This window comes from Carassius auratus, chromosome 8, assembly GCF_003368295.1.
Source record: "Carassius auratus strain Wakin chromosome 8, ASM336829v1, whole genome shotgun sequence".
In the NCBI taxonomy this organism is placed as follows: Eukaryota; Metazoa; Chordata; class Actinopteri; order Cypriniformes; family Cyprinidae; genus Carassius; species Carassius auratus.
Window position 1 is genome coordinate 23,053,586 of NC_039250.1, and position 15,992 is coordinate 23,069,577.

General features: G+C 36.6%; 1 protein-coding gene across 2 annotated transcripts in view; it reads left to right on the top strand.

Annotated features, from left to right (window-relative positions):
• The window catches only part of LOC113107694 (cytospin-A), a 28,933-nt gene extending 13,859 nt beyond the window's left edge, over positions 1 to 15,074 (top strand). For both annotated transcript variants that reach the window (XM_026270367.1, XM_026270368.1), the window contains 8 exons: positions 75 to 217; positions 2,597 to 2,687; positions 4,040 to 4,129; positions 4,828 to 4,990; positions 5,187 to 5,289; positions 12,836 to 12,952; positions 13,133 to 13,192; positions 14,893 to 15,074. In XM_026270367.1, coding sequence (XP_026126152.1) covers positions 75 to 217; positions 2,597 to 2,687; positions 4,040 to 4,129; positions 4,828 to 4,990; positions 5,187 to 5,289; positions 12,836 to 12,952; positions 13,133 to 13,192; positions 14,893 to 14,982 — 857 coding nt within the window. In that variant the 3' untranslated portion in view covers positions 14,983 to 15,074. The remainder of the gene's footprint in view (positions 1 to 74; positions 218 to 2,596; positions 2,688 to 4,039; positions 4,130 to 4,827; positions 4,991 to 5,186; positions 5,290 to 12,835; positions 12,953 to 13,132; positions 13,193 to 14,892) is intronic.
• Positions 15,075 to 15,992: the final 918 nt, after the last annotated feature.

Here is a 15,992-nt window from a genome sequence, read left to right on the forward strand (position 1 = left end):
ATATATTTTATGTGTATAGGGCATCTTTAACAGTCTAAAAATGTTGATTTAATCTGTTTTTTGGATGTTATCAGGTCCGGGAGCTAATGCTACTGCAGTCGTCGCTGCTGCAGTCGCAGCTGCTGCAAGCACAACCACCAACACCCCTTTACCTCGCACACCTCTCAGTCCCAGCCCCATGAAGACCCCGCCTGCTGCTGCTGTCTCCCCCATACAGGTAGCACAGTCCCACACAATAACACATAGCGTTAGGGTTGGGTATGGTTTGAATTTGATCAATTACGATTCTTTTCTATTCCCATTTTTGTTTCCAATGTCATAAAATAATGATATCAAACATTTATCCTTCCTCTTTTTTGGAAACCATTTAGTTGCACCTGAATACCATGAACAAAAGCCAACAGGCTACGTTAAAACGTATTTCTTATTAAAGATTTTTTTCTCTATTTTAATCGCTACCGTACACATGAGAGTTTATTTCTGAACTATAAACATTTATCACAGTACTTCTTCGATTTAAATGTTTAAATCGCAGAAGTAATGACACTGTGTGGTTTAAAAGACTGTGAAGCTGTTTTATTCATGACAGACAGCTGCTCTCTTGAGATCAAAGGCAGTACGAACGCAGGTTTAAATATTCAAATCAAACTGATGTGATCATCGTACGCTGCACGGACGAACCACTTGATCACAACATTGATCGCACACGTCAAAGGTTGAGGAATGAAAAAGGCGAATCATTGTAAATTAGGAATAGAATCACATTGGTGTTGGTATCGTATTCACAAACTTTGTTCTATTAAATTAAAGTGCTTTGTCATTTTGGTGGTGACACCTAGCTTGCAGCATATTTAGCTATCACAGATATTATACTAAGCTTTTTTGGCTTCTGTTCGCAAATGAATCCAAACTTTGGAGCGCTTAGATTAACGAACAAGGTCCCAGGCAGATCACTAGGTCCAGTCCTCAGAAGAAAAAAAAAGCTCATAGCAATCGATAGGCGGAAATTTTAATTTGACAACGAGGATCCAGTCCCTGAATTTAATCATCCAATTCTGGAATTGGTTTTTGATTCCCAACCCTACATAACATGTACTTCCTCAGTGCTGCCTGCAGAGTGACTTATTTTCACTGTGAAGGTCACACAGTAGCATTCGGACTCTTTTCCTGCTTTTTGAACCTCGGAAGCCTCTGAGATAGTAGCACTTCCTCCTCCTGTGGGCCTCTTGACATTTCTCACAACATATGCTCATTCATGAGAACCACAGAATTTCCATTGTGGGATGGTTTGGTTTCCTTTTTACGTTTTATTTCTAGTGCAGTCATATCTTCTTCTACTGTCTGGATGTGAAACTGAATTTTTAGTTTTCATTAATGCAAGATCCTGTCTTTCATTCCTCAGTTCCAAACCACACAATGAATGCAAAGAAGCAGAAATGTTTAAGTTGTTGTGACCTTTTCTTTCTAGATCAACAAACAGTTATTGCTATGCCAAGCTAGTAATCTAAGCTGTTAGCTTGTTGACCAAAGACTATAATACTGAAGATAAGAAAAGTTCAGTGGAAATGTTTCATTTTCTTGTGACTTTTTTTGCTAGCTCAACAAAATGAGCATTCTTAGCAAATTTGTGCTATGCTAAGCTAGTAGGCTAAGGTAAACTTGTTAACTGGTGACTAACTGAAAACACAATCATGAGAATGTTTCATTTGCTGTTACAAAATTTTCTATCTTATCAAAGGAGCATTCTTAATTTAGTGCTATGCTACTCTAATAGGCTTAGATGTTAGCTTGCTAACTGAGGGGTAAATGAAAACAAAGAAAGGTAAATTTTTTGACTATTAATAATTGTGTGATATAATATAGGCCTATTGTGATATGAAATTTAAAAGTATGATTCTGATCTTCAGGCTCTACAGGTCATATTGGAACTCAAGCACAGTTTTTTTATCAACAAGAAATCCAGCAATACCAACCTCATTTCTCACCTCAGTGTAACACTTGAGTGCAAACGTTTGAAATATACTGCATGTATCAAAGTGACACCCTTAGAAATGTTCAGCACTGAGAATATATAAGAGTGGGATTGTCAGGGTTTATTGAAGTAAGGAGAGGGGAGGTAAGGACAGCAGACAAAGAGGAAATAGACCTGAAGTCATATCCTCCTGAGAGGCTAGCTGCAGTCTTTAGCCACTTTTGATTGATGTAGAAATCGAGTAGCATTCTAGAAGAAAAGAGCAACGGGATTTAATGGAAGCTGACCACAATCCAGCCATGAATGTGTAACCTGTCGAGGAGAAGTCTTGAAGGCAAAGAGACCTTTTACAAGGATCAGGTGCTAAGTCTTATAACAGCTTCGCAGAAAAGCACATGTGGAGCTCTCAAATGAAATGGAGATATGAATCTATCTCAGCAGTAGAGTAGATCATATCAGATATTTCTCTTCTTATGACTTTCTTTCATAATCCTTACTATCCCGAAGTGACTCTGAGGTTGTTATTCAGTCAGTTATCTTTGTTTCAGATCAGCCCAGTTGATAAAAAAATAGGTAAGCTGATATATTGAGACGCTTTAAATACTGTTTGTTAATCACCTACAGAGACACTCCATCACTGGCTCTATGGCTGCTGCGAAGCCCCTGTCCTCCCTCACAGACAAAAGACCCAGTTACACAGACATCAGTATGCCAGGTAATAAACACCACATCATTTCTACTTAAGTCTTTCAAATGATCGTTATTTGTGGTTATATCAGTTTTTTCAATACACTGATTGATTTGTTGAATTTTTGATTTATTTCTTTGATTTAATGATCCGGGTCATTTTAGTAGGTTGTTACATTTTAAAATGGAAAATAAATTTTGTTAAAAGGGTAAATATGAATATTCATTGTGTTTGTTTCTAATATGTTTTATAAAAACTTATAAGCAGTATAAATATAAGACTTATAGCAAAAACGTACATTTATTTGGTGCAACTTTGCAAGTCTTGTTCTTGTTGAATAAATTGTAATAATTACACATCTAATAATTACATATAATTGATAAATTATTCCTAGCACCAACCTCACAATATTTAATATCTGTCAAGCTATTATTAAAAACTTGATGAGTCAAGGAAGTTGTAAAATTGGGATTTCCAGTCTAGAAAAAGTGATGGAAATCGATCACATCTTGTGTTTGTGGATATCATGTAAAAATAATCAATTCTATTTATTTATAGATCTTTTTCTATTTATTCTCACTTTTAAATATTTCATCCATTCAAAATTATTCTTTGTGAGTGCAATGTCTAGAAAATTATAGAAAAGTATTTTCTAATAATCATAACAAATGTGTTTTTCAAAAACTTTGGCGCTCTTGTGCCGTTGCACCCTGACCTGGTAAATGAACAAATGACTGGTTGGGGTGGATGTAGTGGGATTTGGATCTGGGAGGTAGTTTATTAGTAAAAGACAAAAGTTTCCCGACACCAGAAGTTTATGACCCCGCAAAAGCAACACTGAACTCATGGTGACCTCCGATGTGACAACTCATGCGAAAATACACCAAGTTTGAACAAATACTCTGGTTTCAGTGCCCCCTCCCCACTCAGTGCGTGTTTGTGAACGTGCGAGAAAGGGCATAGAGCCTTTTTGTCTTGCTTGTTCTTATGTTCGCCTGCTTATTGGAAACTCTTATCCACCTTTGTGGAAATGACAGTGTTTTAATTGGCAGGATGGCTTTCCTCCGGGGGGTTATCGTTTGCCCTGTCTGACCCTTGACAGCTTGAGACTCACTGGCTGTCTACATTTGTCTTCCCCCCTATGATGTTCCTTTCATTTTTATAGATACATTTCTTTGATAATAAATGTAATAGCATTTGATTTCATGTGCAATAGCATTGTGTGTTTGTAGATTGCAACATTCATTATTTTCTTTTCTTTCATTGTGTTCTTCCCTGTTACCTCCAGAGTCATATTTAGCTCCCAGATGAGCTGATAACAGATACTGAAATCCTGATTATGATATTATATCTCTCTCTTTCTCTTTCTCTGTCTGCAGCTGAGCATCTACTAAGAGCAGCCAACGGCAGTCGTCCCGCTTCAGCTCTTCAGAGAGTCTCAAGCATGGACACATCAAAGACTATCACAGGTGAAGCTTAGACCTATTTAAAATCCAGCTAATATAGATGCTATGCTTATTATAAACACCCAACTAATGCACTCATATAGTCAGTGCTGTAATGCATATAGACTTTTACCCACTAAGAAAGCATTAAGTTGATAATAAGTTGATCATAAATGAAAGTAAACACATTTATAATGTCGCCAAAGATACCAGAAATATGAAGCGGCACAGCTGTTATATATTTAATATATTAAATTGTAATAATACTTCACAATATTACAGATTTTATTGTATTTTTGATCAAATAAATGAAAACTTTGAAAACATTACGGACTCCAAACTTTTGGACAGTGTACATTCGGTGCAAACATTTGCTCTGACAACAATTCAGTTACATTTTTTTTTTTTTTTTTTTATAAATGGTGAAATGCATCATAAAATTTGAAATTTGGTCTTAGTTTGATTCACTTGAAATATTTTGGCACTATTAGTACTTGTTTTCATATTTTGAAGACAATAATGTAACTGGAAAGAATGCATCCATGCAGGAAGCACATTGGATCTTTGCAACTTATACTTTGATGCATTGTTATAGTGAATCTAATCTGAATGTCTTTTTAAGACAGTGATACATTTTATTAGTTTTCTGTCGATGTAAATTAAAGAACAGGACTATTGTTACCCAAAAGGTCATTTAAACTTTTTCTCTCTCCTCTGTTTAGTGTCTCGAAGAAGCAGTGAAGAGGCGAAGAGAGATATAAGTGCTCCTGATGGAGGCCCAGCTTCCTCTCTGATGGCCATGGGTTCTGCTGCACCTCCTCTCTCCCTGTCCTCTTCCTCTTCTCCCACAGCCTCTGTCAACCCCACAGCCCGCAGCCGCCTTCGGTACGCACCTGCCCTACATCTCACTGTAACCCACACACATGCTGTATCATATACATTTTTTATTTATTCTCATGTAAATGTCACAGTCATCAGTGAACATATTCCTTGACCACTTATTCCATAATATGAAACAAAAATGCTGAAAAGCTTCTCCAGGGTTGATAATAACATGGTTGCTAATTTTTTTTCTGTGTAGAGAGGAGCGAAAAGACCCGCTGTCAGCTTTGGCTCGTGAATATGGAGGTTCTAAAAGAAATGCACTGCTGAGGTGGTGTCAGAAGAAAACCGAGGGTTATCAGGTTTGTATTATGACATCTAAGATAGAAGCAGAATATTATGTTACATTCATATTATATTATTTTTTTTAAATCCAGTATTTACTTCTATTTAAAAACTTCTATTAAAAATATATACTTAGATTTACTTATATGTTTATGATATTTAACTGTTAATGTATATTAATTATTATAATTAATCTATACTGTAAAAAGCACATTGCTGGTTCAGCTTTAGGATTTGTTGAAGTTGTCATGTCCCTCACTGTCCTCATACTATATTGTAGCTGCGGTCTGTTACATTTTGGATTTTTTTGATAGTCTGGACTGAGTTTTTTTCTCGCTGAATCTCGGATGTCATATTTAAAGAATAATAATAGCTGTAATGCTGGCCCATGTCACACCTGTTTATCCATGTTTTTTCCACTCGTCAGATTTCACTGAAATGCTCTTTCCTACTTTTTAAACAAGGTCTGTCTCTTCCAGAAAAGCTTGTGTGGTTGTCATAGTCACTGTTTATCAAGATCCTCACCAGGAAGTCCGCTGGATTTCTCTGGCACTTTAAATGGCTCTTGACGTAAAACAGAGCCGTCAGCAGCACATCTGAGAACAAACTCGTTGAATTTGCATCATTGGGGCATTTTTATTAAAAAAATTACCGCATTTTCCTTATACAACATGAAGTCTCCTATAAATCTTTTATTGATTTGTGAATGGATATGTTAGATTTTTTTTTTTTCTTCATTTTGAAATCACAACACAGAACCTAATTTCCCCCTTCTTGCAAGATTGTAATATTGGTATTGGGTGTCCCCAGAATGTGTCTGTGAAGATTCAGCTCAAAATACCCCACAGTAGTGATGGGAAGTTTGGATCATTTTACTGACTCAGACCTTTGAGTCTCATTCAGCAAAAGGAACAAATCTTTCTTCGAGTCATTTCGTTCATTTTTATCAAAATATAATTAAAATGTTACATTTTACTTCCCTAACATGTCGACTAATACTTACGCAAACGTTGATCACACTACAAACAAAACTATAATGGTATAAGCATGGGCGTAGGTTTAGGGGGGGACGCTAGGTACTAGTCCCTATCAATATTTTGAGATGACAAATTTGTCCCCACCAATACTTAGCAAGCTCCTTTGCACTGCTATTTGGATCGATTTTAATGGCCAGAATGACGACAGTACAAGAAACGCTGTAATTTGATTGGCAGCCGGGGTATCTGACAGGCTACATGCGCGGCCCAGGACTACTTTTGTGCTTGCACTAGCAGCGAGCGGGTGATGCGCGCGCTGTGTGTGTGTGTGTGTGTGCGCGTGTGTGCGCGTGTGTGCGCGCGTGCGCATGTTGACGACGCCGACACCGACAATAAGTTATCAGGGCTGTCATTCTGCCACATACAAAGGCCAGAGTAAAAAATATTTAATATTCCGTTTTTTGCCCCTTTTTTGTACTTTGTAGATGTCACCCAAGAAAAAGAAAGGGGACATAAGAAGCTTTTTCAAATGTACATAAGAAGAACGTTTGGTCGTTCAACATTACACAGTCTCAGGTTTTAATTTTTATTTTTTGAGAGTGCATTTTTTAGATTATACAGTTATACTTGCTCTTTAGGGACAGTATACAGGATGGTATATCGGGGTCGGGATACAATATAATTAGATGAATTAGATTCACTTCTGTATTGTGATATTCTGTATTTCCAACAGTCTGAAATAAAAAAGGATTTCACCATTAAATCACTGGTATCTTACAACAAAACAATTCCAGTGGGGGGTATGTATGGGGTTGTCCCCACCAAAGCTGAGACCAAACCTACGCCCATTGGTATAAGAAACAGAAAAGATTAATTCATTGTTTGCCTGGGTCTTCTCCTCACCTCTTATCTGACAAGTCTTCAGATTTGAGTTGTTCTTTCGACATGTGACCGCCCCATAAGCTTTAACCAATGCAGTCTTGAGCCGGAAAGAGAATTGATTAGTTCATCTATCAAGTCATCAGGTTTTTCAAGGCGTTCCTTCATCACGTGAAGGACCCATAAGCTTTGACCATAGACTGTATAAAAGCAGTTACCCTGGCAACAAATCTGTTTGTATATTCTCTTTTTATTATTCTTGTTTTCTCTTTATGATTTTAAGTGTACTGTTAATGTTTCAATGTTCTTTTGTCATGTGACGTGACAGCATTGGATAGAGAAATTAATTTACAAGCTTCCTTACAAACAGGTGCATAGTCTTTATTATCATCATTATTTTTAGTTTATTTTATAAACTTACAGTTTATAAATGTATGAATTAATTCACTGAATGTTGTAACAAAGGTAATAAATAGTTGGATGTTATTGTTATTATTATTATTATTATTATTATTATTATTAAGTCTCTTTCCAGCTCAAACTGCATTGGTTATATATTGCTTATAGGTCTGTCGCGTGATGAATGAACGTCTCGAAAAACCCGAAGAATCATGAGATGAACTTATCACTTCTCTTTCCGGCTCAGACTGCTTTGACGGGTGAACTGGACTAATTCCAGTACAGAACCTGTAGAATTTTGAACATGTGCGAAACGAATCAATCCTCGAGACGACTCGTTCTTTCCAAATCACATTAAAGATTCATTCAAAATTAAAGAATCGTTCAAGAACGATCCATTACTAACCCACAGATCTTTTATTATAACAGCTGGAAAATATTATTTTTTGGGTGTCTAAAAAAAAAAGAGCCGTTTCGGTGTGTATCGCTTTAAATGCAAATGAGCTGTACATACCCGCCCCATCTCCATCCAAAAGAGGGCGTCACATATACACCTCTGCACTGTATTGACATGTAGTGTATATTATTGCACATGTATTATTGCAAATTACTGCAGAGTGAAGATACAATTTTTCACATTTAGAAACCAGATATGGTCATTTCAACTGACATATTATTTAGTGCATTTGTTTGAAGTTTTGACAGTGGTATTGCAGATTGACATACTGCATATTGTACAACTTTGTATATTTTGTATGTTGCATGTTGTAAAGAAGCATTATAGACAGAAGAGATTTAAATGAAATAAGTGACTGTAGTTAAAAGAATAACATGGTTGGAATAGTATTTGGGATTAGTGCATTTATGAGTTTAAAGTCCTGATAGCAACTGGGAAGAAACTGTTGTGTAAGGATCTGTACCGCCTGCCTGAGGGCAGAAGATTATACAGGTGGTGTCCTGGATGGGATTCGTCCTTGATGTTTTTGGCCCTTGAGAGATAATGGCAATGCTTTCCAGGGAGGGTAGTGAACAGCCAGTGATTTATTTGTGGCGGTGTTGATTATTCTTTGGAGGGCTTTCTTGTCTGCTGCAGTGCACCTGGAGTACCACACTGAAATGCAGTAGACTAACACACTCTCTATGTTAGAGCGGTAAAAGAACACCAGCAGCTTACACTCTAGGTTGTTCTTCCTGATATGTGTACTCCCAAGAATTTGAAGGTGTGGACCCTTTCGACACATTCCTCATTGATGTAGAGTGAGGCTGGTTCAGTATGTCGCCTCCAGAAGTCCAGAATGAGCTCTTTTGTATTAGAGGTGTCCAGGGACAAGTTATTTACTGAACACCACTCCTCTTGTTTCTGGACTTCATGTCTGTAGGCTGATTCATCATCTCCTGAGATTAGTCCAATCACTGTGGTATCATCTGCAAATCCGATGATGGTGTTGGTGGAATGAGTGGGAGTAGAGTCATATGTGTACAAGGAGTAGATTAGAGGGCTCAATACACAGCCTTGTGGAGAGCCGGTCCTGAGCGTGATGGTGGAGGAGAGGTGGGATCCGAGCTTAACAGTTTGTGCGCAGTTTGTGATGAAGTCCTTTACCCAAATGCAGATGGAGGGGGAGAGTCCCATTGCAGATAATTTGCTGATTAAGATGTCTGGGACATTGTATTAAACGCTGAACTGTAATCTATAAAGAGCATTCTTACATAGGTTCCCTGCCGTTCAAGGTTGTTGAGTGCAGTATGAAGGGCTATGGTGATGGCATCATCTGTAGATCTATTTGCTCTGTAAGCAAACTGTTGTTGGTCAAAGGTGGGGGGAAGGCTGGTTTTGATGTGCTGTGAGACCAATTATGATTACTGGTGTTAGTGCAACTGGTCTGTGATCATTTAAGCTGCTGGTGACTGCTTTTTTAGGAACATGAATGATTGTGGCTGATGTGAGTGAAAGGTTGAAGATCTTTGTAAAGACTCCAGCAAGCTGGCTGGCACAGGCTTTGAGAACTTTGCCAGTTACTCAGATACATATTTTCATGTTATCTTTTTATTTTATGGCATGTATTTGTGAAAATGATTAGAAAGCTGCAGTGCAGCACACACCACATAGAATAACTCTGCGCATTTCAAGGCACTTCAGTGGACCTAAATTTGACCTTTTTTGTCAATGTTAAAAATATTTTTTATATATCAATAAGAAAGTACTATGACAGGTTTTTACTCAAGTCTTTATCACTTCATTAAAATTAAGTTGAGTCGGGTAAACATGAGTTTTTCCTCATGTTTGGTTTTATTAACCCTCAAAGACCGAGACAGCCGCCTGCGGCTAAAAATAACTGTTGTTCTTTAATGTTTAATAACTTTTGAACTTTTAATCCTATCTGAATGCTTTAAAAAGTGATGTAAAGCGGAGCTTTCCTATTTATTTATTTCAATATTCAGAGGCACCGTAGTGTACGTGATTACGTCATCACATTTTGACAACATTGATTCGTTAGAAGAAACCAATGCATTTCGTTCCTTTGAGCCAATCAGAAACGATTATTGACACTTAAATCCCATCCCATGCCCAAATTGGTTCCAACTGTCCCATATTGAACCAATAAACATAGGTTTTATTCTTTTGAGCTACTGTTTAACGGGTTTTTTTGTTTTGGAATTATGAATGAACACAAAGTGAAAGTAAAGTCTGTCCTGCGTGCATGAATATAAACACAAAATAACACATTTGCATGAGAAAACTCTCTGAAAAAGCCCAGAAAAACACACGACAGAGTACTTTGACATAAAACAAATCAGAAACAAGGATGAAACAGTGGTACGTCTGGTAAAGCACTGGAATTTATGTCTTCGCGTTGCTAGTCAATGTCCCGGTAAAATCAATTCTGATGCAGATTGCAGAAAGCGGATTGATAATTTGTATTATTTATATTAAAGGGGGGGTCAAATGCTATTTCATGCATACTGAGTTTTTTACACTGTTAAAGAGTTGGATTCCCATGCTAAACATGGACAAAGTTTCAAAAATTAAGTTGTACGTTTGAAGGAGTATTTCTGTTCCAAAAATACTCCTTCCGGTTTGTCACAAGTTTCGGAAAGTTTTTTTTGAATATGGCTCTGTGTGACGTTAGATGGAGCGGAATTTCCTTATATGGGTCCTGAGGGCACATCTGCCGGAAGAGCGCGCGCTCCCGTATAGCAGAGCACTGAGAGCACAACAGACTTCACTGATCAGAGCGAGAGCGTCGCGAAATGTCACAAAAGAAGTGTGTTTTTGGTTGCCAGGGCAAGACAACCCTGCACAGATTACCAAAAGAGAAACAGCATGTGGATGCAGTTTATTTTTACAGAGCATCAACGGAGTTGTGCCAGTGTTTTTGTTTGTTCCCTGCATTTCGAAGATGCTTGTTTTACAAACAAGGCCCAGTTTGAGGCCGGATTTGCAAATCGTTTATTTCTTAAGGATGATGCAATCCCAACGAAAAAGGGTCACGATCGTGTGTTGGAACCGCAGGCGGTGAGTAAACCTGCTTCAAATATCTCTGTGTTGTTAACTTAGCTATCAGCGCGTAAGCACATCAAGTAAACATGCGATGTTGTCATCAAACTGCACTTTCCACATGTACAGCTTAAAAAAGAAAAAAAAAGAAAAAAAAAAATACGACAAAGTGGAACTTAGTCATTTTCCAAAACCGCTAAGCAAATATATACAGTTTCAGTACATACCACATAGAGACGTCGCTGCTGATGCTGCTCTTGTTAAATTTCAGCCTCTGGATCTGATTCTGGATCATAAATATACGCTGAATCTGACTGTTAGACATGGTTTGTTTTGGTTGGCTTTGTCCTCATGGTAATGTCACAGCTTCCAAACGCTCTCAACGCAAAAGCCTCCAGGCGCTTGTGATTCTTTAGCTCCGCCCACACGTCACGCCTCCAGCCGGTCGTGTTTTTCTGGGAAAAAACGATACAGACTATCTTTCTCTTATGAATATAATAAAACTAAAGACTTTTTGGAGTTATGAAGGAATGCAGTACTACTCTATAGGTACTCAAGATTAACAGGATATTGAGTGAAAACGAGCATTTCACCCCCCCCCCCAAGTAAATCATTTTTATATAGTTCATAAAGATAATTTGCACTTTTTTTCTGTTGAAGTATTTTTTCACTCTGAATATTACTCACTCATTTTGTGTGTAGTTTGTGAATCATTTGCACTGTTTGTATTGTTGCAGAAGACAACTTGTGCAATTGTTTTTACTTCATGCTGTACAGTTTGTGTTTATTGTTCACACTCCGATTTAAAATATAATTCTCCGAAGACAAAAAAACTGTTTGCTTGTTTTTATATAACAATCTTTCCATTTTCTTTACTCCTCAAAAGTTTTTGGACACACGTCTAGGCTTTTAAGTGAAAAACAGGCCTATTTCATTTATTAACAACAGATAACAGTATTGTAATAAATGGCTATAACTTGTTTGGGGAATGTTATTTGTAAGCAATATTTTATTTGGAAGTGTAAAACACCCAGATACAACTTCAAGAAGGTTTCATTCATTCTTAGAGAAAACTAAAAGAAAATTGAGACTTTAAATTAGTTCAACTTAAACTGTAAGTTCTCCTGTTTATAATGATATATGGCACTTGATGCTGATGGCTAGAATAGGTCTGAAAAACAAAGAAAAGTGAAAGTGTGTCAGGCGCCCCAAAAATGTTCTAGGTCTTTAAGGGTTAACCACCAAGTCTTTACCCACATGTGAAACTATGAGCTGTGATCACAACTGATGTTTATCAAAGTGGAATGGAAAGCAGTGGCTTGATGCTTTGTATTAAATGGAAGCATCAAAATAATGTAGAAACAAAAAGAAGTTAGTTTATTCCATTAAGCACTAACTACTGTCTAATGTCTAAACTTATGACTTAAGAGGCTGAAATCTTTCTGCTCTTCTGCGACACATTGTGTTGAAAAGCAGAAGTCAAGACATTTTGGACATTTGCAGAAATGTATCTGTTATTTTGCTCTTTAGCACATAAAAGAGCTTGTGGGAGAAGCTGTGAACAGGAAACGTGATTCATTTTTTTGCCACAGAAAGATGAGTAATTTTTGCCAAGTGGAGGAATGTTCCATTAAATGTACCAGGCTGAATGGCACATATTTCATGACTTAAACCTAGTGTGTCATGTTGAAACCCTTTCTAATCTGGTTTTAAATGTACTTAAGCTTTATTTTCATAATCCTACATTTTTAGTTTTTGGTAGTGTCCAGGAGGCTTATATGAAGTCTATCATGTCTGTTTGTTACACAGAATATCGACATTACCAACTTTAGCAGCAGCTGGAATGATGGACTGGCCTTCTGCGCTGTCCTTCACACGTACCTACCTGCTCATATTCCCTATCAAGAGCTCAACAGTCAGGACAAGGCAAGTACACTACTGATTTCTGCATCATGACCGTGCCATTTGGACACTTGAATATGTCATTGCATAAAAGAAAAATAGTAATAAATAAACCAAGTGGCCAAAAGGAACAGACCTTTGTAATTTTAGGTTAATCTCAGTTTATTTGTCGCTAATCTCATAACTATTTATTTCTGCTTCCAGAGACGAAATTTCACCCTGGCCTTCCAAGCAGCAGAAAGTGTGGGAATCAAGTCCACTCTGGTAAGAGGTTTTGCATTAGCTTGATCACAACAGCTCATTCAGGCCAGCTGATGCAGTAAGTCTGTAGTCTGCACACAAATAGGCATGTTCAGGAGCTCCGGTTTGCACTGGAGAAACGTGCACAAAGACCTAATGCAGATCCAAGGCACTCTATTAATCTTCAAGTTGGAATATTTCTGTCATCCACTCCCTTCCTGTAAGCTGACAGCAGGTGAAAAGCTGGAAACACTTCATTATCAGCCAGCTGTGTTTACTTACAGCACATTGTATAGAATTGTTTCTTTCTATTGTGAACTACTTAAACAATAAGTTTAGCATACACATTCTGAAAACACCTCTGAAGCTCTTATGAATTAAAACAAGTCATACAAATCTTTGCACAGTTGTGGACATTTCCATTAAGAATATAAATTTTTCATGTTATAATTTGCCTAAAATTTGATAGATAATATGTAAGTTTTTATAGACATTTGTGTGCTAGAAATTTTATTTGTTTATTTGGATCCTCATCTGCCACTACAAAGGCAGTGGCTATTCTTCCTGGGTCCCAACAAGTAAAAAAACTAAATTACATTAATCCATAACAATAAAAACCAATACAATAAAACATACAAACCCCAAATTAATTTAGAACACTAAGATCAACAAATTAGTGATTACTGTACCATTAAATATTTCTTTAATGTTTTTTTAAACCTCATAATATTAACCCTTCTGTTACAGTTCAGAATTAGTTTTGCAGCGATATTCCGGACTAAATGTAATTTTTCTAAGTCTTTACTTGATGCACTCGACCATTAATAATCTTAATAACTGATAGACATCTTCCCATTACAATTACCATATTTTCTGTCCGTTTTTACCACTACAACCAACTGTCTAGAATAACTCCAATAACTACCTGTTCAATAAGCACACTCTTTACAGACACATTTAATTGTGGTTAAAGTTTATGTTTCGAATTTGATCCAAACACAATACTTTTGTTTTTTGTCAAAATTAGAACCATCTTATTATTCCGTACTCACTTTACCACTAATTGTAGCTCCTCATCTAAATCAGCAGATATTTTTTCAATTGATGTAGCTGGTAGATATAATGTTGTATCATCTGCATACATAAACCAAAGGAAGATCATTGGTAAAAATAGAAAATAACAATGGTCCTAGACAACTTCCTTGAGGCACACCACATTTCACTTCCGAAAATACACTTTGCCTCCTATTTGTCAGATCACTTTTAAAACATAATACACTACAGTTCTATTTTTTTTAATCTCTTATGGTTACCTAGGCCGCACCTTTAAAAAAAAATTAGAAATACAGTAAAAAATAGTAATGTAAAATATCACTGTAATTTAAAACAACTGTTTTTTATTAAATATATACATTTTTAAGTATTTATATGATAGCAAAGCTAAAATTTCTGCAGCTCAAGAAACATTTTCTTTTTATTATCCGTGTTCAAATGTTGTCAGACCTTTTTTCAGGACTTGAATGGAAAGTATTTGTTTAAAATATAAAACAGCTTTTAATCAATTTCTGAATTCCTTGCTGAATAAAATTGTTCATTCATTCAAAAAAAAATTGTGAATGCCAGTGCATTAAAATTTCAGAAATTCTAATTAAGGGATTTTATGAAAAACACTTACATCAAATGCACTTTAATATTCACTTACATTCTCTCTCTTTCTCTTTCAGGACATCAATGACATGGTCCATACAGAACGACCAGATTGGCAGAGTGTTATGACTTACGTCACCTCTATCTACAAGTATTTTGAGACCTGAGCACATGTACTTTTATAGATGGTCCAAATTTCCACCAACTAACCCGAGTGCAACTTCCCACCATTTCATCTAAGCCTAATCCTAGCACAAAAGGCATATTAAAGCCATCACATAGACACTTAGCATATGCTGATATGACATCAATACATCAAGAAAATTCTCTACAGTGGAACCGAATCAGTTTACCTTGATGATGCTTCATCTCACTGTCGTTTGACTCTAACACTACAGACTACATCTAGTTACTAATTTGTGGTGTGGATGATTGTCTTAAGGAACAGCGTGGACCCGATCACAACCCCGTGCCTTTTGCCTCCCTGAGTTCTTGCTTCCAGACATACATTTGAAGCGAGTTCTTCACTTTAATTCACAGCCGTGGAACTTGTTTTAAAAGAACGAGTTGTACAGATTGCTCAAAGCAGTGCCTAATTGAAACACTTCATTGGAGTAGCACTTCAGTAGAGGAGAATTGAACACTAATGGGAGTTATTCACTATAGCACACAGTCATTTTTATTTTTATTTTTATTTTTTATTTTTTATTGTTTCGAAAGCCCATCGTGGGCACATTTATGTTACAACTGTGATGGATCTTGCCTTGAAATACTACATATTAAATAGGGAGGTCAGCAATAAGCTTATGTAACCCGTTGAGCCATTTCATATGACATTAGTGCTGCTCACCAACAGTATGATACTGTAGTAAACACTATATTCAGATTAGCAGCACATGTGCATGTACTGTCCATTGTATTAGACTGAAATAATATACCAAAAATGAAATCTATCACGATGTCTTTTTGTTTGCAAGCTAAATCCTTATGTACTAATCAAATGGTATGTTCTTTCTCAGGATAAGAAAGTCTTATTGATATTTTTTGAGATGTATAATCATATGCGATTCATAATATGTTATGTGCAGTGCTCAAGCAATACCTGCACATTTTATTGTTTGCAAAGCACAAAAATCATTTGATGTGCACTAATTCAAAATGTAAATGAAGCTACATT